The 24043-nt window shown below is 44.8% G+C and overlaps 1 protein-coding gene across 1 annotated transcript; it reads left to right on the top strand.

Moving 5' to 3' along the window:
• The first annotated feature begins 1606 nt into the window (after window positions 1-1606).
• LOC110507522 (E3 ubiquitin-protein ligase TRIM71) lies at window positions 1607-22260 on the top strand. Its single transcript, XM_036938255.1, has 4 exons — window positions 1607-3398; window positions 12991-13158; window positions 16312-16446; window positions 16598-22260. The coding sequence occupies exons 1-4, from the start codon at window positions 2670-2672 to the stop codon at window positions 18047-18049; spliced, it is 2484 nt and encodes an 827-aa protein (XP_036794150.1). The 5' UTR covers window positions 1607-2669; the 3' UTR covers window positions 18050-22260.
• The last annotated feature ends 1783 nt before the right edge of the window (window positions 22261-24043 follow it).

Below are 24043 nucleotides of genomic sequence, written 5' to 3'. Positions count from 1 at the left end.
TTTGGCAAATGACAAGAGTGGCAAGGAATCTAATGTTATTACTGAACAGAGACAACAACCAGGCTAGCTCTAACGCACTGTTATTACCATACTGCTCCTGCTCTGATGCATTTTCACAGACCTGGGGGGGGGGGCTTTCAATATCAATTACCCCATTGGATCATGACAAGAGGTGGCGACCTGACCAGCGTTTGGCCCTCTTGTGACTGTGGTAAAGGTTTTAATCAAGTGCAATAAAGTTGGCCATTATTCTGTAAAATAACAAGGGCCATCAATATCTTGAATGTCAAATGAAAAGTAATGGGAAGACAAACATGCTACCTTTCCTGTTACTTAGGTTGCTGGGACAATAACTTGAATGTCCCTGGCTACTTCAAAGTAGATCATATTTCTGGTTGTGAACTGAATGTTTCTGATCACTCTACTCTCTTTCCCAGCGTCATCTCGCTTCCTTTAGTAACCAGAAAATACATCCTGGCATTATGATCATAACATTCAGTTCAGAGCCAGAAATATGATCTACTTTGAAGTAGCCAGGGACATTCAAGTTATTTTCCCAGCAACCTAAATAACAGGAAAGGTAGCATGTTTATCCACCCGTGACTTTTGATTTGACATTCAGATATTGATTGGGGCTTGGTAGAGTATTACTGGTGTTCATGTGATTCCCATGTTTTATGTCTCCGAGTCTTTCACAGATTTCATTTCCCAAGTTTAATATGACTCAGGGAAGGGAGACATGCACGTTAGAAGTCGACGCCGTGCCTACCCCGGCCATCAACACAAGTGCTGTGGAACTGTCCTCTTAGTGTAATGGTTAAGATTGGTTGGTTGGTTCCTCCCGTTGGAGACTCGGGTTCAGATCTCGTCTGGTTAGACGGACAACCAAGTTGTCTTTGGCCATTTCCAACACTGACGCTTCTTGACTCTTTCTTTCCATAGTGCCCCAGGTCTAGTAGCCTCTTGGGTTTTTCCTCTGAGCAAGATTGGGCGGGGCCAGCTCCTTATCCAGGACTGGATAATGTGGTCAGAGCTCTGTCACCCAGGCTGGCATCCCACTGCTTATTTTGGACTGCCAACATGTAAAGGATAAACCTCACTGAGGTTCTCCTGTCCTGGTTACTGTCTGTGTGTGTGAGATATTCCTGGAGACTGAACCCAAAGCACAACATCAATGGCATGGCCTTCACAGAGGCATGCGTGAGTAAACATTGCTTGTCCTCTGAGACAGGGTGAATGGATACGATCATGATCAGTCATTTATTTGTTCACATTCAAAGTGGGCATTAGAGTTGTTTAAATAAAACGTTAGCATTAGGCTACTTACTGCAGTTTAAATACAAATTATTGCGTTTTTAGTTGTTTTAAATACACAAGCCAGAGAGAAAGTTTGATTTAGTTTGCCTGGTACCATGGAACCAATGGAATCGTCTCAAAAGTGTCAAATGAAATTAAAGCCAGTCTATAATTTTTTCCAGGAAATTAAAATATTTAAATAGATCCCTTGTTTTTGCACAGCTGCTGTTTGAGGTCTACGCCACGACATATTGCATACTATATTGTAACATTTCCAATTAAAATGTTACTGTTAAAATGGCATGAATAGGGAGACGCTAGTATGTAACTGCCCAGCCAAGTCCCCTTCCGTGTGATGAAACGGAAGTATGCTCACGGCTGTAGGATTAGAGACATTCAGGGCATTTTCGAGAAACTCACGTCCTGCAGTTAACATGGCACATCATACACATATATAGTAAAACCGTCGTTGTACCTCTTGATATGTGGTTCAGTTCAACATGCGTAAAACGCGTGCACAAGCGCAAATGAACACAATTCCATGGAACGCTTCATTGCACGGAACGAATGGATTCATTCTGCGCTGGCGGATGGTCAAGGAAAGCCAGGGGAAAACGCTGGACATTTGATCTCAAGAAAGTGCAGCCTTTTATGAAGCACAACGAATGCATCACAGAGAGCATTTCGTTCAGAGAAGGTATCATAGAGTAACAAATCCTTTTTGGGAGACTGTTCAGCAACTGTTTGGCTATTTGATCTTATGCGCGCAAGTATCGAGCTAACTTATTACATCAAATGGATTCATTATTTAATTGCCTTCAACAGTCTCTGTTTGATGCGCATGGTTGGTTACATTTGAAAGAGTTGTGATGGTGGATTAGAATAATTGGGCGGACACTTACTGTTAACACGTTTGTGCGTAAATGAACAGAGGAATTGATAACGAAAACCGACAGTGGCCCATCTCTGTGCTTGGGGAGAATTCGGGTGGGGGACACGCAGCCGATTTCATGTTTGCCACAATATTGGTTTATTCCCCGCAGCATTGACGTAAACAAGAACATACAACTCTGTAATATTAAGTTATAATTACTCTCACATTTCAATACGCAAAACACGTAAAATGTGAATTATGAATGCAAATAAGGAAGACCCGAAGTTGTTTCTATTCCAAAGAGCTTTCATTGACGTTGACTGCCATTCCAATTTCCTTCAAACGCACGTCCTTCACCGGCAGACCTATTTAATCAGTTACACATTTTATTTGGTGTCAGTGAGTGGATACCAATTTTGCACAATAGGAGCAACATTTAATAGAACCATTTAATCTAGTCTATCGTCATTGCATCTATTTACAAAGGCAACCGTAGGCTATGTCTAAATGCCGGTTTAAATACCCCTATTCCAAAGCAGTCGTGCAAATGGCTTCATTCCCTGACTCCGACTTGACGACATGCCCCCTATGCAAACAACTGTGCTGCTCCTCTGCTCCACTCTCCTCCAACTCTTCTACCTCCTCGTCCTCGTCTTATACCTCAACTAGCTCATCTACCTCATCCTCCAGAAGGCTCCACGTCCTCCCATGCCTCCATGCCTTCTGCAGGCAGTGTCTGGAGGGCCAGCGGAACCCCGAAGACCCCTTGAAACTCCGGTGCCCGACTTGTGACCTAAAGGTTCTAATGCCCGTATCAGGAGTAGATGCCTTGCCCTCCTCAAACTTTTTATTTAAGAACATGTTGGATGCCGTGGTAAATTTGTCTGAGGAGCAAATCAACAACACTGTTAGCAGCAGGGGCAACAACTTGTCTCACAGACACAGCAGAGAGCCCCTGTGCAGCTCTTGCAACGAGGGCAATCCCGCTACCTCTCACTGCCGAGACTGCCAGGAGTACCTTTGTAACAACTGTGTATGGGCACACCAGAGGGTCCGGCTTACCAAAGACCATTTCATTGATAGACTAGTGGAGAGTCTGTTTCACCAACACCTGGGGAACCGAACCAACAACTCTAACAACACAGCTACTGCCACTCTGAGCCGGTCCTCCTTCCAGTCGAGCTACTCTCTGCTGCCTGTCTTTCAGGACAGAGAGCATGACAATGCGGTAAGTTTCTCCATCTAACAGCAGTAATGTTGTTTAATATCATCATGAGATAGCCCCCATCCTCCCATATCCTCGGTCTGACCCACCACCTCTTCAAAGCCTAATGTGGGTTTGGGTGTTATTGGACACCTCTTCAAAGCCTAATGTGGGTTTGGGTGTTATTGGACACCTCTTCAAAGCCTAATGTGGGTTTGGGTGTTATTGGACACCTCTTCAAAGCCTAATGTGGGTTTGGGTGTTATTGGACACCTCTTCAAAGCCTAATGTGGGTTTGGGTGTTATTGGACACCTCTTCAAAGCCTAATGTGGGTTTGGGTGTTATTGGACACCTCTTCAAAGCCTAATGTGGGTTTGGGTGTTATTGGACACCTCTTCAAAGCCTAACGTGGGTTTGGGTGTTATTGGACACCTCTTCAAAGCCTAATGTGGGTTTGGGTGTTATTGGACACCTCTTCAAAGCCTAACGTGGGTTTGGGTGTTATTGGACAAACTCAAATGGGATCTACCATTTGGGCTTGACATTCCATAGCAATATCAGTCTCATAACACCAATTTCTCAGTCTCATAATACCAAAGTCATGGATAAATAATATATGATATAAATGTACATTTGGAGAGTAGTTGGAGCAGTGTCTCTGCTGGGGTGTACTTGGACTAAGCAGCAGTGCAGTCCCTCACTCCTGTCCATTGTCTAACGTCACTAGGTGCCATTCTAACGTCAGTAGGCGTCATTCTGACGTCACTACTGGGCGTCATTCTGACGTCACTACTGGGCGTCATTCTGACGTCACTACTGGGCGTCATTCTGACGTCACTACTGGGCGTCATTCTGACGTCACTACTGGGCGTCATTCTGACGTCACTACTGGGCGCCATTCTGACGTCACTACTGGGCGCCATTCTGACGTCACTACTGGGTGCCATTCTGACGTCACTACTAGGTGCCATTCTGACGTCACTACTAGGTGTCATTCTGACGTCACTACTAGGTGTCATTCTGACGTCACTACTGGGTGTCATTCTGACGTCACTACTGGGTGTCATTCTGACGTCACTACTGGGTGTCATTCTGACGTCACTACTGGGTGTCATTCTGACGTCACTACTAGGTGCCATTCTGACGTCACTACTAGGTGTCATTCTGACGTCACTACTAGGTGCCATTCTGACGTCACTACTAGGTGCCATTCTGACGTCACTACTAGGTGTCATTCTGAGGTCACTACTAGGTGCCATTCTGACACAGTTGCCAGGAGCCAGTGCAGACGTGAGACAATACACTCCTGTCCTGACTCCGGTGCAGATAGTGTGGTGTAGGAGTGCCTGGTCCCAATAGAGAAACATACAGGAAGACTTTACTGAGTGGAAGGCCAGTCGGAATGTCGTGACGTTAGCCTTCAGCAGAGCAGTCCTCTGGGAGACATGTTGAGGATGGGACTACACACACATTCTCTCTGTATTCCCACACCCCCACACACACACTTTCTGTTTGTTCTACCCATTCACCCTCTTGTCTACTAATTCTCTCTACAGTCTCTGGTGAGAACGTTGAATGTTACAGAGAACACTGTAACACCAGCTCAGTGAGATGGTTGAACTTTCCTGCCTTGTAGTGGGGCAAAGCCAAAGAAATCCAGCATCTGAATAGCCATGACAACAAGTAGGTTAGGTTAAAGTTAGCCACCTCAGACATAGTGTGCACTACTTTTGACCAGGGCCATAGTGTGGACATAGTTTTGGTTAGATTTGTATTTATTTTTCCTGCCAGCCGTTTGACTAGAAACTCAACTCACTACGATACCTTATGTAACTTATTGTCTAAAAAACAGTTTCCCTTTGCTAGTTGTGAATGGCCTTTGGTCAGAACTAGTAGGAGGTCCATATCCATTCAATGTTTAAGCTGAGAGAATGTTGTGCTCTCTCTGTCTCTCTCTGTCTCTGTCTCTGTCTCTCTCTGTCTCTGTCTCTCTCTGTCTCTGTCTCTCTCTGTCTCTGTCTCTGTCTCTCTCTCTGTCTCTCTCTCTGTCTCTCTCTCTGTCTCTCTCTCTGTCTCTCTCTGTCTCTCTCTCTGTCTCTCTCTCTCTGTGTCTCTCTCTGTGTCTCTCTCTGTGTCTCTCTCTGTCTCTCTCTCTGTCTCTCTCTCTGTCTCTCTCTCTGTGTCTCTCTCTGTGTCTCTCTCTGTGTCTCTCTCTGTGTGTCTCTCTGTGTGTCTCTCTCTCTCTCTCTCTGTGTCTCTCTCTGTGTCTCTCTCTGTGTCTCTCTGTGTGTCTCTCTCTCTCTCTCTCTGTGTCTCTCTCTGTGTCTCTCTCTGTGTCGCTCTCTCTGTGTGTCTCTCTGTGTGTCTCTCTGTGTGTCTCTCTGTGTGTCTCTCTGTGTGTCTCTCTGTGTGTCTCTCTGTGTGTCTCTCTCTGTGTCTCTCTCTCTCTCTGTGTCTCTCTCTGTGTCTCTCTCTGTGTCTCTGTCTCTCTCTCTCTCTCTCTCTCTCTGTCTCTCTCTCTCCTGTCTCTGTCTCTCTCTCTCTCTGTCTCTCTGTGTCTCTCTCTCTCTGTCTCTGTCTCTCTATGTCTCTCTCTGTCTCTCTCTCTCTCTCCTTCTCTGTCTCTCTCTCTCTCTCCTTCTCTGTCTCTCTCTCTCCTGTCTCTGTCTCTCTCTCTCCTGTCTCTGTCTCTCTCTCTCTCTGTGTTGACTTTGATTCCAACAGAAGGTCACAGGGTGGAAGGGACGGAAGCCCGTCACTGCATTGTTGCTGTTGTCTGTTTTCTCCCTCAGGCTTGGGGTCAGGGGTTACGAGGGCGTGGCCACACTGGTTGCCATGTGGTGACGGTGTAGAACGTTCAGTAAAGACTCACCTAACCCAAACCTTTTTGTAGATTACATTAGGATAGGAAGACTTGATTATTCTATAATGAGGAAATTTGAAAGTTGCTGGTATGTTTAGGCCTTAAGTCATTTGGATAGCCAACCTAGTTTGCTGTGCAGCTTAATGACATTTTAGAGGAATGCATCTAACTCATCCTCTAATCAACAGGACAATAAGAGGTTAGTGGTTAGAAGAGAAGTCTTTTGCGTGATGACACTCCCATCCTGTCACTAACCAGTTTAGTCTGTCTGTAACTCTCATCTAATGTCAGGACGACCTGATGAGACACTGCTACAGGCTATAGGTTCATGTGTTTTCAGATATTGTCTCAGTCACTAACCAGTTTAGTCTCTGTCTGTAACTCATCTAATGTCACGACGATCTGATGAGACACTGCTACAGGCTATAGGTTCATGTGTTTTCAGATATTGTCTCAGTCACTGAAATAAAAGCCACTGTTGCTGTTATTGACAACACTGACAGCTATGAACATTCAGTCAATGATTCCACAGTACATTAGACAGTTAACTGAGGGGGGGAGGCCCGTCTCTCATTGACTACACTGACAGCTATGAACATTCAGTCAATGATTCCACAGTACATTAGACAGTTAACTGAGGGGGGGAGGCCCGTCTCTCATTGACTACACTGACAGCAATGAACATTCAGTCAATGATTCCACAGTACATTAGACAGTTAACTGGGGGGGAGGCCCGTCTCTCATTGACTACATTGACAGCAATGAACATTCAGTCAATGATTCCACAGTACATTAGACAGTTAACTGGGGGGGAGGCCCGTCTCTCATTGACTACACTGACAGCAATGAACATTCAGTCAATGATTCCACAGTACATTAGACAGTTAACTGGGGGGGAGGCCCGTCTCTCATTGACTACATTGACAGCTATGAACATTCAGTCAATGATTCCACAGTACATTAGACAGTTAACTGGGGGGGAGGCCCGTCTCTCATTGACTACACTGACAGCTATGAACATTCAGTCAATGATTCCACAGTACATTAGACAGTTAACTGGGGGGGAGGCCCGTCTCTCATTGACTACACTGACAGCTATGAACATTCAGTCAATGATTCTACAGTACATTAGACAGTTAACTGGGGGGGGGGGGGGGTCCGTCTCTCATTGACTACACAGGGGGGAGGGGAGAACGGCTCATAATAATGGCTAGAATGGAAGAGTGTCGAACACAAGGAAACCATGGGTCTGATGTGGTTTATACCATTCCATGTATTCCTTTCTAGCCATTACTATGAGCCTGTCCTCCCCAATTAAGGTGCCAGCTGCCGCCTGTGATTGGCTACCATCGCTCCTACCAGTGCAGTGAACTCGTGAGGAATCTTGTTTGGTTTGTAATTCTGTCTAGCTGGGGATCTCCTCTGTGAACCAACCTCAGTCACTATTTTATTATTCTGTTTCAGTTCTTCTTCCTCCCTGTGCCTCTCCTTTTCAGTTTTAACCCATTTCATGTGAGAGAGGGAGCCCCTCCCGGTGCTTTGATATTGAAAACTATTGAAAACTGCCCTGGCCCAGCCCCAGTTTATCCCCGGCCCAGCTTAGGACCTAACCAGAGAGAGAGGGGTTCCTTTCCTCCTATGGTAGGACCAGACCTTCATCAGGAATGTGGAACGGTCTTCATTAGGGCTGAGGAGGGAGGCCTGACTGGCAGTATTACTAATAGACCTCTTATGTAACAGAATTAGAAGCCAGACAGAAGAACTGGGGATCTGTTGTTTTATTCCCATGGAAAGTTCTCTCTCTAATGTAGCTCTATTCCTGCTAGTTCAGCTGGTTCTGAAGGTGGATGAACATTGCAGATGTTGTCCATATTGATTAGTTCTAGACCAAATCTTTAATACACGTTAAAGTTCTACTGTAGGCTACACATTAACAACCATTGCATTGGCAGGACTCAGGTCTTTTCATGAAAGGAATTGTACAGGAATTGTACATTTTCTCCCCGTGACTGTAAATCTCTGTGTTGAAGAGACTTTGAAAATAGTTTTAACTTGACAGAGTGGACGTTTGGTTTCCCTGCTGGTCCTACAAGGCGGCAGACATCAGATATTGCATTAACGATGGGGCCCAGCCTTCTCATTGGGAATATCAAAACAATGTCTAGCCAAAATAACTCTGTTTATGCGTCCCTAATGGCACCCTATGCCCTAGATAGTGCACTACTTTTGACCTGCCCCCTAAGGTAAAGTAGTGCACTATGAAGGGAATAGGGTGCCATTTGGAACGTTGGCTCTGTGTTGCCATAAAGCAGGCAGCACGGCTGGCGAGTCAGTGGAACATATGTCTGAACATTTAATGCTGTTGTATGAAGAAGACAGATGGAGCAGTCAGTCCAGTCCAGGGACATAAAGAAAGCAGTTGGAACGGTCTGCAGATTGTGTTTCTGATGAACAGTGGGAAGTAGAAGGGTGATTCACTCAGTGTGGGTCACGTTTCTTCTTCTGCTGAGTGTACATTTTAGTACAGATGGAATATCACCATTGTAGGAAACAGAATGGGTGTACACACAGTCACAGCTGTGTGGAAGTGTTGGACACATCGATCAGTGTAGAGCTAGAGCTTGTCAAAGAGAGATGTGTCCATGACACTTCCCTTTAGTTGTGTAGTTCCTTCACTCTACCATTAACCAGGGGGCTCATATGGGGGTGTGTGTGTGGGGGGGTGTAAGTTAGTCTCCCCCCCCCCCCCCCCCCCCCCACACACACACACACACGCACAGCTCACATGGAAGCGCTTTCATAATTTTATATACAAGAAATGTCTGGCATGGCATCAAAGCAGCTCTTTCTCTGGGATGGGATGGAAGCCCTATTCCTAGACAGCGAGGGGCTCCGAAACGTCTCGTGTGTTCTGGCTCATGGTCAGTCCATAAGGAGGCACAGTTCTTTATTAGGGTTCTGAAATTCTGGGAACTTCCCCAAAAACTTTTCCAGAAATCCTGGTTGGAAGATCACTGGAATCGGGAGGGAATAAGCAGGAAATATAGGAACGCTCCAAACAGGAATGTAGAAAAACCTGTGAGTTTCGGTAAAGTTACAGGAATTTAGCAACCCTAGTGTATCAGAACTGGAGGTCATCTACACACAGAACAACTTGGTGTATTGCTTGTAGTGTTCTATTGTAGAGGCTGAGCCATAGAGATCAAGTCCTGCATGTTACTGGAAGAACACCCAAACCAACAAACAAATCAAATCCAGTTTTATTTGTCACATGCACATGGTCAGCAGATGTTAATGCAAGTGTAGCGAAATGTTTGTGCTTCTAGTTCCGACCATGCAGTAATATCTAACAAGTAATCTAACAATTTCACAACTACCTTATACACACACAAGTGTAAAGGAATGAGTAAGAATATGTACATAAAAATATATGGATGAGCGATGGCCGAACGGCATAGACAAGATGCAGTAGATGGTATAGAGTACAGTATATACAAATGAGATGAGTAATGTAGGGTATGTAAACATTATTTAAAGTGGCATTGTTTAAAGTGACTAGTGATACATTTATTACATCCAATTTTTCATTATTAAAGTGGCTAGAGATGAGTCAGTATGTTGGCAGCAGCCACTCAATGTTAGTGGTGGCTGTTTAACAGTCTGATGGCCTTGAGATAGAAGCTCTTTTTCAGTCTCTCAGTCCCTGCTTTGATGCACCTGTACTGACCTTGCCTTCTGGATGATAGCGGGGTGAACAGGCAGTGGCTCGGGTGGTTGATGTCCTTGATGATCTTTTTGGCCTTCCTGTGACATCGGGTGGTGTAGGTGTCCTGGAGGGCAGGTAGTTTGCCCCCAGTGATGCGTTGTGCAGACCTCACTACCCTTTGGTTGAGGGCGGAGCAGTTGCCGTACCAGGCGGTGATACAGCCTGACAGGATGCTCTCAATTGTGCATCTGTAGAAGTTTGAGTGTTTTTGGTGACGAGCTGAATTTCTTCAGCCTCCTGAGGTTGAAGAGGCGCTGCTGCTCCTTCTTCACAACGCTGTCTGTGTGGATGGACCATTTTAGTTTGTCCGTGATGTGTACACCGAGGAACTTAAAACTTAACACCTTTTCCACTACTGTCCCGTCGATGTGGATAGGGGGCTGCTCCCTCTGCTGTTTCCTGAAGTCCACAGTCATCTCCTTTGTTTTGTTGACATTGAGTGTGAGGTCATTTTCCTGACACCATGTGACTTCTGGGAAACCGGATTAGCACGGACAGGGCACCCTCGGGTTGTGTTGATCTGCATGCTCCATGTTCCCTGTGTGTTTTACATCACCCCTGTGTGGGAATTCTGGGACGTTGCATTATTCTGTCTCTCGTTACATTTCCAGTAGATCTACAGGCTAGCGAGGAAGCAACAACTTAGTTGAATTTACTGTCTGAGATTCTGATGAATCATAATTCCAGATGTTTTCTGATTTGGATGTGTTTTTGAAGTCCACCATCCCAGGGAATGGTTCCATTGTCCCCTTTTTTCACTTCAGACACATGAAATAACATGGACGTGATAACAGCTCTCCTGTACCACAGAAGTCCAAGTGCATCCTGACTTTGGCCACTTCTGTTGGCAGTTTGGTGTTTAAAGGCCCCTCTATTCCTCCCCCTCCCTCTGTGATGCTGATAGATACAGGATCACAACCTCTGGTACGATAACACAACACTAGGACTGTAACGGTCACGGGAATTTTGGATGACTGTAATTGGCCAGCCAAATGACTGCGGTCACCGTAATAACCGTTTTGAATAACAAACGTATTATTTTGGCTGCCATCTTTCTCCTCTGCTGCTCTGATCTGGGGGCTAAAGACATCAGCATACTTCAGTTGGGCTGGCTGCTAGCCCAAACCCAATGAGTGTACTCGCAAACTCCTTTAAAAGACCTTCGCTTGAAAAACGTGAAAAAAACGTCAATATTACCGTTTGTTGATTTGAGACCCCGTAGCCAGTATAAACTTCATCAAAATAGTCCCAATTAATTGAAGATAACCCAAGATACCCGTCATTAATTTAGACATTTTTATGTTTGCTGCAGCATGACAAAATGTGTGGCCAAACAGCTGAAAAAACCTTACCAAAGTCCTAAACGTGGTGTTGAGGGCTGTGTTAGAGGTGTTAGTCAACGCTGATGGTTGGCCTTTGTTGTGGGGAACAGAAAGCACCTCCAAACTCCTTCATTTGGTCATTTCATTGAGAGGAATCCGCCTCAGTGATTACTGTCGGATAGATCCGTTGACATTTTCAAATGGCTCACTGGGAAGAGGGAAGGGGCCAATGGGTGAGCTATGTACCCCGACCCATGCTGAGTGATCCATCATTTAATTTAAGGGCTTTGTGGTGCTGAGTGGACTAAACACACACACTCTCGTACTGAATCTTCAGAACTAACTCTAGAGCATCCAGTCTAAATGAACTCTCATTGTGAAAACTCTGAGAGTTCATTTAACTCTGCGTTAAACCTTAGTATCGTCAGAGTATGTCCCCACACCAGCACCAAATGATATTATGACTGTTGCTATAGAGACATGTACTAGCTAAGTACTACACAGTGCTTGAATGGATTTCTGGATACGTGCCACACATACATACATTTTAGTGGTAATACATAGGAACACATCTAAGATAAACATCTTTAGGGGCTCTGTATTGTAAATATTGATGTTCTTGGCAACAGACCAATGTAATTGTTTATTGGCCTCCTTTCTCTATACAATGTAGTGATTGGCCTGCATCACTCACCCTGCTTTCTCCATCCTATCCTGTACGCTCTGCCCTTTCACTCCTGCAGTGATGGGAAAAGTAGCCAGTCACCTTTACTCAAGTATGACATCTTAATAGAAAATGACTCAGGTGAAAGTCACCCAGTAAAATACTACGTGAGAAAGCCAAAGTATTTTGTTTCAATATACTTAAGTATCAAAAGTAAAAGTGTAAATAATTTCAAATTCCTTATATTAAGAAAACCATGGATGTTCTCTTGATAAGTGTGTGAATTGGACCATTTCCCTTTCCTGCTAAGCATTCTTAATGTAATGAGTACTTTTGGATGTCAGGGAAACTGTATAGAGTAAAATGTACACTATTTTCTTTAGGAATGTAGTGAAGAAAAAGTTGTCAAAAATAAAGTATAGATACAAAATAAAAATACCTATTGTAGTATTTTAAAGTATTTTTACTTAAGTACTTCACACCACTGTACTCCTGCTTCCTCTATTCCATTCTTTCTTACCCTTGTTTCTTCTTTCACTCTACTCTGCTTTAGACAGGACTGTGTCCAAAACACTGAGTATGTGTTGCCGTACAGTACATCGTTGTGCAGATCGAGGCAGAGCCACAGCTTAATGTCATTGTTACTATTATTAAATCGTCAGGACCCGAGTCAACATGTTAGATACTGTACAGAATGTAACGATAGAACTGGTTGGTTGTTGCTGTATGTGAGAGGATAGATGTTCTGTTGCGGACTGTCTGCTTCTGTGCCTGTCCCTCTGCAGGTTCTGTTGCTGACTGTCTGCTTCTGTGCTTGTCCCTCTGCAGGTTCTGTTGATGACTGTCGGCTTCTGTGCCTGTCCCTCTGCAGGTTCTGTTGCTGACTGTCTGCTTCTGTGCCTGTCCCTCTGCAGGTTCTGTTGCTGACTGTCTGCTTCTGTGCCTGTCCCTCTGCAGGTTCTGTTGCTGACTGTCTGCTTCTGTGCCTGTCCCTCTGCAGGTTCTGCATTTCTTCTGTGATACGTGCTCCGTGCCTGTCTGTAGGGAGGCCAGTGTGGGTTGTCACTCAGGCCACAGCCTCCTCTACCTCCAGGATTCCCTGCAGGACTCCAGGACCCTCACCATCCAGCTGCTGGCAGACGCCCAGCGGGGCAGGCACGCTGTACAGGTGGGTACTGGGATGCAGGGCAGGCACGCTGTACAGGTGGGTACTGGGATGCAGGGCAGGCACGCTGTACAGGTGGGTACTGGGATGCAGAGGGGACTCTACGTAGATCTATAGGGGGATATACAGAGGGGACTACGTAGATCTATAGGGGGATATACAGAGGGGACTCTACGTAGATCTATAGGGGGATATACAGAGGGGACTCTACATAGATCTATAGGGGGTTATACAGCGTGGACTCTACGTTGGTGTGTGTGTGACGACCACTAGTCAGCTCTGACAGTTTGTAATCAGAGACTTGACGCCATCAGGAGCAGAATGGATCATTAGTGTCCTCTATCACTCCAGCCTCACATGGCCCGGAGAATGGAAGTGGGAGAGAGGGAGGGAGAGCGGGCGAGAGAGAGAGGCCATAGTGCCCATTTATAGCCCCTCTAATACTATGGATGTGTCCCAAATGGAACCATGTTCCCTACATAGCGTTCTACTTTTGACCAGAGCCCTATGAAGGGAATAGGGTGTCTGCCCCATGAAGGGAATAGGGTGTCTGCCCCATGAAGGGAATAGGGTGTCTGCCCCATGAAGGGAATAGGGTGTCTGCCCCATGAAGGGAATAGGGTGTCTGCCCCATGAAGGGAATAGGGTGTCACCTGGGATGCGGACAACCACTCAGAACATTAGGCCACTCCTTCTTAGTCGGCTGGCTGGGAGGTGGGTTGTCCTCCAGCTGTGAATAGAGAGTGAAGGGTGTTGGGAACGGGATGGCTTTGGGAGGACGGACACAATGGAGAGGAATTCTAGGAAGACGCTTCCTTCCCCCACCCTGTCCCCATACACCCCCCCTCTCCCATTTCCCCCAAACCAACTCACTCACATGCCAATGAAATATGTATGCCCCTCCCCTTTCTCAAAACACAATAGAAAAACACACCTCCCCCTACCCCCTTCAGTTCTGTGACGCTCAGTTGGTGTTTTGAGGCTCACTTAACTTGAAGACCTAATTCACCAAATGCTGCTAACTCAATCTAGGTTGAGTGTTTTTAGCTCCTGTGAAGAGGCTGTACTATGACAAGGACCAGCCTGATAATCCATGATCTCCTATGAAGAGATCTCATGGGCTGTGTCCCAAATGGCACCCTGTTCCCTATGGGCCCTGGTCAAAAATAGTGCACTACATAGACAATGGGTACAATTTGGGACACACATACTGTTCATGGGCTTGAATGGCACAAAGCCCGAGCTGTAGAACTGTCCTGAAAGGTAGAAGACCTTTGACCTAAAGGGTTACATTAAAACACCATAATCTCATTTGCCGCCTTTTTCTGCCCGTTCTGCCACCCCCTTAACCTCTGAACCAGGATTTGTTACCCCTATAGATGACGTCATTGGTGCTTTCTCTCTGATTGACACCACCACCCTACCCCTCATTCCATTGGTTGAGCTCAGTCCTGCCGGGACGCATCAGGTTATGGACGGTTGTCAGCTCCCACCTAGTGAGAAGTTAATTTAACCTTTTTGCCCTAGTCAGTCACACTTTATATCAAGGCCATTTAGCAGACATTTTTATCCCAAGAGACTTAGTCATGCTTGTATTCACTGTCCCTACAGTTAAAGGCCTGTCTGCTGATTAAGCATTTTGGTAGCAGATCTTAACACAGTCTTAACTTAACGCTCTGAGCTTTAGTTCCAACCCCTACATCCACCAGAGGTGCCTCTATAGGGGGACTTCATGATGAGGACCCACTACTGTCTGGAAAACAGCTGCTGTGTTGGCCTGGGGTCAACAGCCTCTCTCCAGCAGTGGTACTGGAGCCAGTCTGAGGTATTTAATTCACTCAACCAGCTGGCCTCATACTGAAAAGACTTTGAGAGGTCACTCATCAATTCCTCCACTGATATGGAGGGGAGGAGAGGAGAGCCGTTTACACCATAGTCTCATGATAACCAGTAGCTTGCTGGTCCCTGGTGCAAAAAGGTTGAGAAACACTGACCTCCTGCATCTGATAAGGAACAATGTTTCACTATTTAAAGGTCTTAACCTCTTGCCGCTCCGATCCCTTTAGAGGGATCATTTTCGTCTACATCCGGTGAATTGCAGAGCGCCAAATTCAAATTAAATTACAAAAAAATATTTCATTTTCATAAAATCACAGCTTAACTTGTTGTTAATCCAGCCGGCCTGTCAGATTTCAAAAAGTCTTTACGGTGAAAGCAAACCATGCGATTATGTGAGGACAGCTCTCAGCAGACAAAACATTACAAACAGCTAGCAGCAAAGTAGATTGGTCACGAAAGTCAGAAAAGCAATAAAATTAATCACTTACCTTTGATCTTCGTATGTTTGCACTCACGAGACTCCCAGTTACACAATAAATGTTAGTTTTGTTTGATAAAGATTCTCTTTATATCCAAAAACCTCCATTTGGTTGGCGTGTTATGTTCAGTAATCCACAGGCTCGTGCGGTCATGACGGGCAGACGAAAATTCCAAATAATATCCGTAAAGTTCATAGAAACATGTCAAATGTTTTTTTATAATCAATCCTCAGGTTGTTTTTACAATAAATAATAGCTAATATTTCAACCGGACAGTAGCCTTTTCAATAGAAGAGAGAAAGAAAAGGTTGCGCTCCTGGCGCGCATGCACAAATCTGAGGACATCTGGCTATCCACTGACGCAATGTGATCATTCTCTCTCATTTTTCAGAATAAAAGCCTGAAACTATGTCTAAAGACTGTTCACACCTTGTGGAAGCCATAGGGAAATAATATGGTTGATATCCCTTTAAATGGAGGATAGGCTTGCAATGGAAAAGAGTAGTTTCAGAAAAACACTTCCTGGATGGATTTTCCTCAGATTTTCGCCTGCTATATCAGTTCTGTTATACTCACAGACAATATTTTGACCGTTTTGGAAAATTTAGAGTTTTCTATCCTAATCTGCCAATTATATGCATATTCTAGATTCTGGGCCTGAGAAATAGGCAGTTTACTTTGGGCACGTTTTTCATCCAAACATCAAAATACTGCCCCCTAGCCTAAAGAGGTTTTAAACTGTCAGGACTTAACCTGTGAATAATGTGTCAATGTACCATTCAAAGGTCATGCTGCATTTTGTCCCCACTAAAGCAGTTTCTTAATGATTTACCTGCAGCTGAGCATTGAGAAAGCACAGGCCGTTGCTGAGCAGGTGGAACTGAAGGCCATGGTGGTCCAGTCAGAGGTCAAAGCCATCGCACAGCGTTATAAGAAGGCCCTGGAGGAACGAGAGTGTGAACTACTGTGGAAAGTAAGTTGGTTTTCTGCTAAGTAGTATCATACTGTAGGACCTACAGTACATTTACACATTCCAGCAATGTTACAAAACCTGACAGGTGTAACTATCTTTTCTTTCTCCCTTCTGTCCCTTTCCCCTCTCCCTCCTTTTGCCCTCTCTAAAGGTTGAGAATATCCGTCAGGTGAAAGCCAAGTCCCTCTATCTCCAGTTAGAGAAGCTGCACCAGAACCTGACCAAGCTGGACAGCACCATCTCTACAGTAACCCAGGTCCTAGAGAAGGGCAGTAGTCTGGACCTGCTGCTGGCCAGAGAGAGCATGCTCCTCCAGATCACAGAGCTGAAGGCCCTCAGGGAGCTGTTACTGCCGCAGGATGATGATCGCATCCTGTTCACCACCCCCGACCAGACTTTGCTCCTCGCCATCCAGTCCCTAGGTCTGGTCAGCTCCGGGGCCTTCGCCCCCCTCACCAAGGCCCAGGGAGAGGGGCTTTGTCGGGGCTTGCAGGGTAAGCAGGCTTCCTTCACTGTGGTGGGGTATGATCATGATGGAGAGCTCAGGCTGTCTGGTGGGGACGGTGTGTCAGCTGTGGTGGTGGCGTCCGATGGTAACCTGCTAAACGCTGAGGTGACTGACCATCAGAACGGGTTGTACACGGTCAGCTACCTGCCCAAGGTAGAAGGAGAACATCTGGTGTCAGTCCTTATCTGCAACCAGCACATCGAAGGCAGCCCCTTTAAAGTGCTGGTCAAGTCTGGCCGTAGCTATGGAGGTATCCCCTTGCCGGTGGCCTCGTTCGGCAGGGAGGGGGACGGAGATGGGCAGCTGTGTCGCCCCTGGGGGGTGTGTGTGGACAAAGAGGGCTACATAATCGTAGCTGACCGAAGCAACAACAGGGTGCAGATCTTCAAGCCGTGCGGTTCCTTCCACCACAAGTTTGGTACGCTGGGCTCCAGACCAGGCCAGTTGGACCGACCAGCTGGGGTGGCCTGCGACAGCCAGAGGAGAATCATCGTCGCCGACAAGGATAATCACCGCATCCAGATCTTCACCTTTGAAGGCCGGTTCCTCCTCAAGTTCGGGGAGAAGGGAACCAAGACCGGTCAGTTCAGCTACCCCTGGGACGTGGCGGTCAGCTCGGAGGGAAAGATCCTCGTCTCAGACACCCGGAACCACCGCATCCAGCTCTTCAGGCAGGACGGCACCTTCCTCAACAAGTACGGCTTTGAGGGGGCTCTATGGAAACACTTGGACTCCCCCAGAGGCGTGGCCTTCACTCAGGAGGACCACCTGGTGGTGACAGACTTCAACAACCACCGTCTGCTGATCATCCGGTCGGACTGCCAGTCAGCCCGCTTCCTGGGATCAGAGGGAACTGGTAACGGTCAGTTCCTGCGGCCGCAGGGCGTAGCAGTGGACCAGGAGGACCGCATCGTGGTGGCTGACTCCCGGAACCACCGGATCCAGGTGTTTCAAACCAACGGTAATTTCTTATGCAAGTTGGGGACTCAGGGTAGCAGCTTTGGACAGATGGATCGCCCATCGGGTATAGCTGTTACTCCTGACGGAAGGATTGTTGCCGTGGACTTTGGAAACAACCGAATCATTATGTTCTAGGCTAGGCAGTTTGTCTGCTGGTTTGCAAAGAAAGAAACATTGAAGAGGAGATTTTGAAACACACCCAGCAGATGTAAATGTCTTTGTCAGCAAATGGAGACGGTAATATTGAAACTTGACCTTTTCTCTCAGCTTTACCTCTATTTTGAAAGAGCAAATCAAAGCAGTACATGAACCAATGCCAACAAGGGGTTATTGTCATAAGCTGACATTTTGAACCCTATAGTAGGCCTTCAGTGACAGTATCTGGCTCGATAGTTGTCTTTGCTCCTGATGTGTGTGTCAAAATCTCTGATTTTCTCAGGGAATTTCTTGCATTCTTGAAATGTTTCCACTGCATCATACCTACCTCATGTAGCTGTGTATGAATGTACTCCTTTATTATTTGATGCAGAGATTTTGCCAGTGGAGTTTTGATAAAGTAACTACCTCAATGCAAGAGAAGAGTATAGTTAACAAGAAGCAACATTTGGTTGATATTTGCACAGAAAGCGCTCACACATTTTCTCTAATTGTTACTGTTGACATAAAGCGTGTGAAATCCCAGAATGTAGCTGAGAACAATGTATTTCCTGTGTTACATACATGTGGAAACGTGGAGTCAGACATTTTTTATAAACTCAGCAACTGTTATTTTTCCATTTTGTTTTTAAATATGCCTCCATACCTCTGTAAAACCTTTTTTACCTCATGTCACAACCACATAGTACCTCAGAACTCCAGTGTCCTCAGGTCAATAGTATGCTGAGTCCCAAATGGCACCCTATTCCCTAAATAGTGCACTACTTTTGACCAGGGCCCATAGGGCACTGGTGCACTAAATAGCGAATAGGTTGTAATCTGAGACTCGTCCTGTAAAATGGATTCTCTCCACAAAATGGCTGCTGCCAGTTTGCTATAGGCAGGTTGAATATTTGATATCAGTGACCATTGTCAGTTCAGTCAGTCGTGTGATTTCAGCTTTAAGGGAAAAAACATTTAACAAGGAATTGACCATCTTGAATTGGGTGAATCATCAGAATTGTTATTTTCAGGGCATCTATGAAGAATTGTGACTTGAAACTACTGGCAATCATCATTGTTGTTAGATTAATTAATACATGCCAGGATTAATATATCCTAAGGCAACTAGTGCATTCGGCCACAACATAGTGAAGATTAGACACATTGGTGTGGGTTAACTTGGATTTAATCTCAACCGTGTCTGAACCCGAGTCTAAATCTATTTACTGATATCCATTTAGAAATCATTGAAATCTGTGTAGACTAACTTTCCTAAGAGTAGAGGGGTCTAAGAGTAGTGAAGTTTCATCCTGATATTTTTTGAAGAACAACCTTTCTGCACATGTTTGGTGGTTTAGATTGGCACCCTAATGACGCTACCATGTTCCTTTCTTTGTGACTGTTGTTTGAAAAGTCTATCGTTGCTTCTGGGCCTTGACTATGTTCCCTCAAAGAAAGTCATCCGTTTAGCTTTTTTTCCTTCAAAATAGAATGCGTCAATCATGGGAAACCGTGAGAATATTGTTTTATCCTGGTGGCAAATAAAATAATTTTAAAAAGTAAAACTGACCAGTAAATTTAAAAATGACAGCATTGATGTTGATCTCCATTGCCTCCATAGTATTTTCAATAGATATTCTCTGTAGTAACCCCTAGCTGCTTGTCAGTTGCCTGATGACCCACTCATGTAGCCTACAGATGGCTGAGTAACCAAAGCAAAAGGCTCCACATAAATAGAATTCCATCAGCTGCTGCTCCCACACCCACATTCACCCTGCTCTGAACTGTGATGGCAGTGAGTCTGTTGGTCACATTAGACGTTGTAATATCAGTCAGCACAGCAGTTCCTCTCTATTGTATGTACAATGTCTCTGTCTGAGAGAACATAACCAAACCAGGTCATTCATGGTTCCACAGTGGCTATTAACTACAGAACATCAAGATCCAGTAAAAATGCAAATGTTTAAAATTGAATTCATTTTTTTTCACCTGTAGCCTGCCCTGTGTTATAAACTAGCTGTTCATAGCTATTAATATTGTGCTTATAGCTTGAACTGTTAAAGTCCCACTCTCCTCCCTCTATGTCTCTGACTGTGTCTAATGGGCCAGTATTTCCTGTCTGTTGAGCCACATTGTCACAAGTGCTGGTTTACGAGGAGAGCTCGGTTCTTTTCCAAATGGCACACTAATCTCTATATAGTGCACTACTTTTGACCAGAGCTTTATGAGCCCTGGTCAATAGTAGTGCACTAAATAGGGACTAGGTTGCCATTTGGCACACTGCCCTCCTCTGTGAGTTGGTGAGGCACCATAGCTGTAGGTCTCCAGCTGCTCTAACCCCCAGAAGAGCTGGAAGGCATGCAGCTCGCCAGACACACCTCATATCTCTTTTACCTTAATAATCACAGCTGGGTGTACAGGGGGACCAGTGAGACGTTGGGCTCCAGACACGGCTTACTCGGTTACACCCTCTTAATGATTGAACCAAAATGGCCACTTTTTAGATGTTGAGTTTCCAGGTGTTTTAGTGAATTATTCACATTGACACTGCTCAAGTGTTGTAGCTTGTGCCTTTTCTTATACAGGAGATAAATGACACTGTTTCTGGGCCATTTGTGACCAGCAGGAAAGGCATTGTGACAAAAACAAACGGTATAAATGGACTATTTGAGGTAATAAATATAACTCTTATAAAAATGGCACACCATCACTGTCATTTAGTTTTTCAGTATTTCATTTTGTCCTTGCTGGTGTGACCCCTGGAATATAAAAACCAATGATGGTTAAATATATATATGGCAGATTTTTACCTTGTCAGCTCAGGGATTCGACCCAGCAACCTTTTGGTTACTGGCCCAACGCTCTAACCAGTAGGCAACCTGCCACCCCATATATACCTCATTATACAGAAAGATATAGGCATACCTCAGTATTACTGAGCTACGCTCATTGCTGAACTGTTAATACCTCGTTGGCATGGTTGCATTTTTCAAACCTCTGAATTGCAGTTAGATGTGTGGTCTTATAGTGTGCTGTTGTTACACTAAAGAATGGAAAGGGAAGGCTTAGAGAAGTTATGAACAGTTGGATCAAGTAGATTAAACCGAGGACAATGCTGCTTCAAATCCACATTGATCTGATGTATTTTCAGTACATTGTTGGTTCCTATATTGTTCCTATAGTTTGAACTGAAGTTTGCAGTGAATGTTTCTTAAAAGACCTCAAGGTCTTGACACCTAGAAGACAAGACTTGTATATTTTAATGCATGATTCAAAAAGTAATTGTGGAAAAGATTTGTCACTGCTTTTTAATTATTTTAGGGTTGTAGTATGTTAGGTTGAGGAGGATGGCTTCCTTTGACTATAAGATTGTATCTATTTTATGAATAGCCTTACTGGGCCCAATCAAGTTACCTCATCATGATGTCAAACAACAACAGAGTTCAAACAGAAATACATTTGCCTTAAATATTTCAGTATTTTATTAGGACCCCCATTAGCTACTGCTGAAACAGTACATAACACTATACTAGTAGAGGACATTCAACATGTACTCTGTCTATACTTCCACAGTTGGAAGTATCACAAATAATCAAGAAAACTACCAAGGGCTTAAAGGTAACCTTTGAACTTTGTTATTTACCTGTTTCTGTATCGGCTGTTTTAGTTTTTTGTCAGGTTGCAAAATTCTGGTAACTTTACAGGTTTTCAAGAATTCCAGGTTGGAGGATTCCCGGAATCAGGAGTGGATAAAGAGGGAGGGAATCTTCTAAACGGGATTTCTGGGAATTGGGGGAAAGTTTATTTGCAACCCTAGCCGGAAGTATACTTTGGGCTCCATTTGATCCATATGGTGGAAAAACAGCACTATAGAGAAATTAAAGGCAATGTTCCCACATTTCGTGGAGACTGGCAGCGTTAACCGTGAATGCAATGTCGACTCAAAACAGAAATGACCTTTTTACATTTTAATTGCGCTATAGCGCTGAACTTCTTCGGTGCAGATTAAATCGAGCCTCAGTCTATCCAAGCTATTAGAAATGCTCTGTGTTCCATCCTCCACAGTAAGGTATCTGGTTGAGCAGTATGGGAGGATTCCAGCATTAGTACTTTTCCTCTCATGGAGATAAACAAACGAAGCCTATCAGTTCATAAGAACATGGTCTTAGACAAATTGACTACATGATCATATTAAAGTCAAACTCCGGTAGGTATAATGCAAGTGTTCCACGTTTTGAAAAACTCTCAATAAACAGCTTTGACCTTAAAAAATGTTTTTAAAATTACATAAGTTCCAACTTTAAAATGCTTAATCAGATCATTTTTGGTGGAAAAAATACTGACTCAAACATATATTTGTTTTACTTTCCAATGTATAATTTTTGTTGGGATGTCTCTCAGTATGTGGGGAAAATATTCTGTATTGTGACAATTCTATGCTGTTGTAAAATATACATTATACTGTCAGATGTCTCTGATCCTTGGTCCCAGTCAGGCCATTTGAGCATGGTGCATGGTGAACGGGCTATATTAATCATTTGATACTTTAGGCCATTTACTCTGGAATTGTGTTCAACCCAAAATAATTCACTGTATGAAAAACGTTGAGGTCGTTTGACCCTTTTGTGGGGTTTATATAACCTGGAGTCGAGCCTAAATATTGTGCCGTTTCATTGCAGGTGGAATGGAAGACTGCTCCATATAGACTCCACTTATGAGTGTTTGAAAGGGATAGCAGTGAGAATAGGGGACTCTAAAAGAGTTCTTCCAATACTCCCTCCTTCCCTATACCCTCTTGCCTGGTTGGAAGTGTTTGTGAGCCCTAAATACCACCCTGTTCCCTAGAGCACAGGTGTTAAACTCATTCCACGGAGGGCTGTTTGTTTTCACTTCTTCCTTGTACTTGATTGAGGAATTTAGGTCACCTGGTTGTCTGTTTTAGCAGACGCTCTTATCCAGAGAGACTTGCAGTACTGGTCCCTCGCGGAAATCGATCCCACAACCCAGGTGTTGCTAGTGCCATGCTCTACCAACTAGACGCATAGAACCTGGGTTGTCTAGTTCTTAATTGAAAGGAAAAACCAAAAACCTGCAGACACTAGACTAGGCCATCCATGGAATGAGTGACACCCCTGCCCTAGAGGGCACTACTTTTGACTAGAGTCCTATCAAAAGTTGTGCATTATATAGGGACTAGGGTGCCATTTGGGACTCAAGAAACATTCTGAAGGATGTTAGGTGACTGCTGTTAACCTGCCGTCTGCTTCTCGTCTATATGGACTTAACATTTCCTATGAAGTTTGGGGCTTCAATAAAATGGGATTCTTGTATCCAACATCCATTTCCTGATCCGTCTCTTTGAGTCCACTGTTATTCAGGCACTGTAGAATAACAGAAAAGTGGTGTGTCCACTTACCAATAGATGACCAGTGACCAGGCAAAGCCATGTTTATTAGTGAGGAGTATTCTCATGGCTCAGTCTGGCAGCAGGGAAGGGGAGGCTTTAGAATGTAACACCCCAGTCTCCTTTATCTCATCAGCTGATTTACAATGGGTGGCCCAGGTCTCCTCATGTCATGGCCCATGTGGGGGGAGGGGGCCTTCCTCTCTTGTTCAAGTATGGGGGAGGCCGATGACAGAGGGCACCATCAGACCAACTCCTTGAAATTTGCGTTTGTCTAAAACTTTACTGTTACATGTGTACATTACCTGTATTTATACATTGTTTAAACAGGAAAATATCAATAGTTGGAGTGTGTTTAATGGCACGCTATTCCAAACCCGATGGGCCCTGGTCAATCAGGAGTTGTACTATGTACCAAAACCAGGTTTTAGTTAGTGTGTGGTCCTTGTGCCCTCCTCAGCAACCTCTTAACCCCTCCCCCACAAAGCATATTTCTCCTCTGACATGACAGCAGCACAACTCCACCTTCTCCCTCAAGGGTCTGAAAACTATTACCGACCCAGCAGCCATATACAATGCAAGTCAGC

Source organism: Oncorhynchus mykiss, chromosome 2 (assembly GCF_013265735.2).
Source record: "Oncorhynchus mykiss isolate Arlee chromosome 2, USDA_OmykA_1.1, whole genome shotgun sequence".
Taxonomy (NCBI): Eukaryota; Metazoa; Chordata; class Actinopteri; order Salmoniformes; family Salmonidae; genus Oncorhynchus; species Oncorhynchus mykiss.
Note: the sequence above shows the minus strand (reverse complement) of the source record. Positions and strands in the feature narration are given on the sequence as shown.

Coding starts and splice junctions, on each gene's coding strand:
- LOC110507522 (XM_036938255.1), top strand. CDS start 2,670: ATGTCTAAATGCCGGTTTAAATACCCCTATTCCAAAGCAGTCGTGCAA. Junction 3,399..12,990: donor ACAGAGAGCATGACAATGCG/GTAAGTTTCTCC, acceptor GTCCCTCTGCAG/GTTCTGCATTTCTTCTGTGA. Junction 13,159..16,311: donor GGGGCAGGCACGCTGTACAG/GTGGGTACTGGG, acceptor ATTTACCTGCAG/CTGAGCATTGAGAAAGCACA.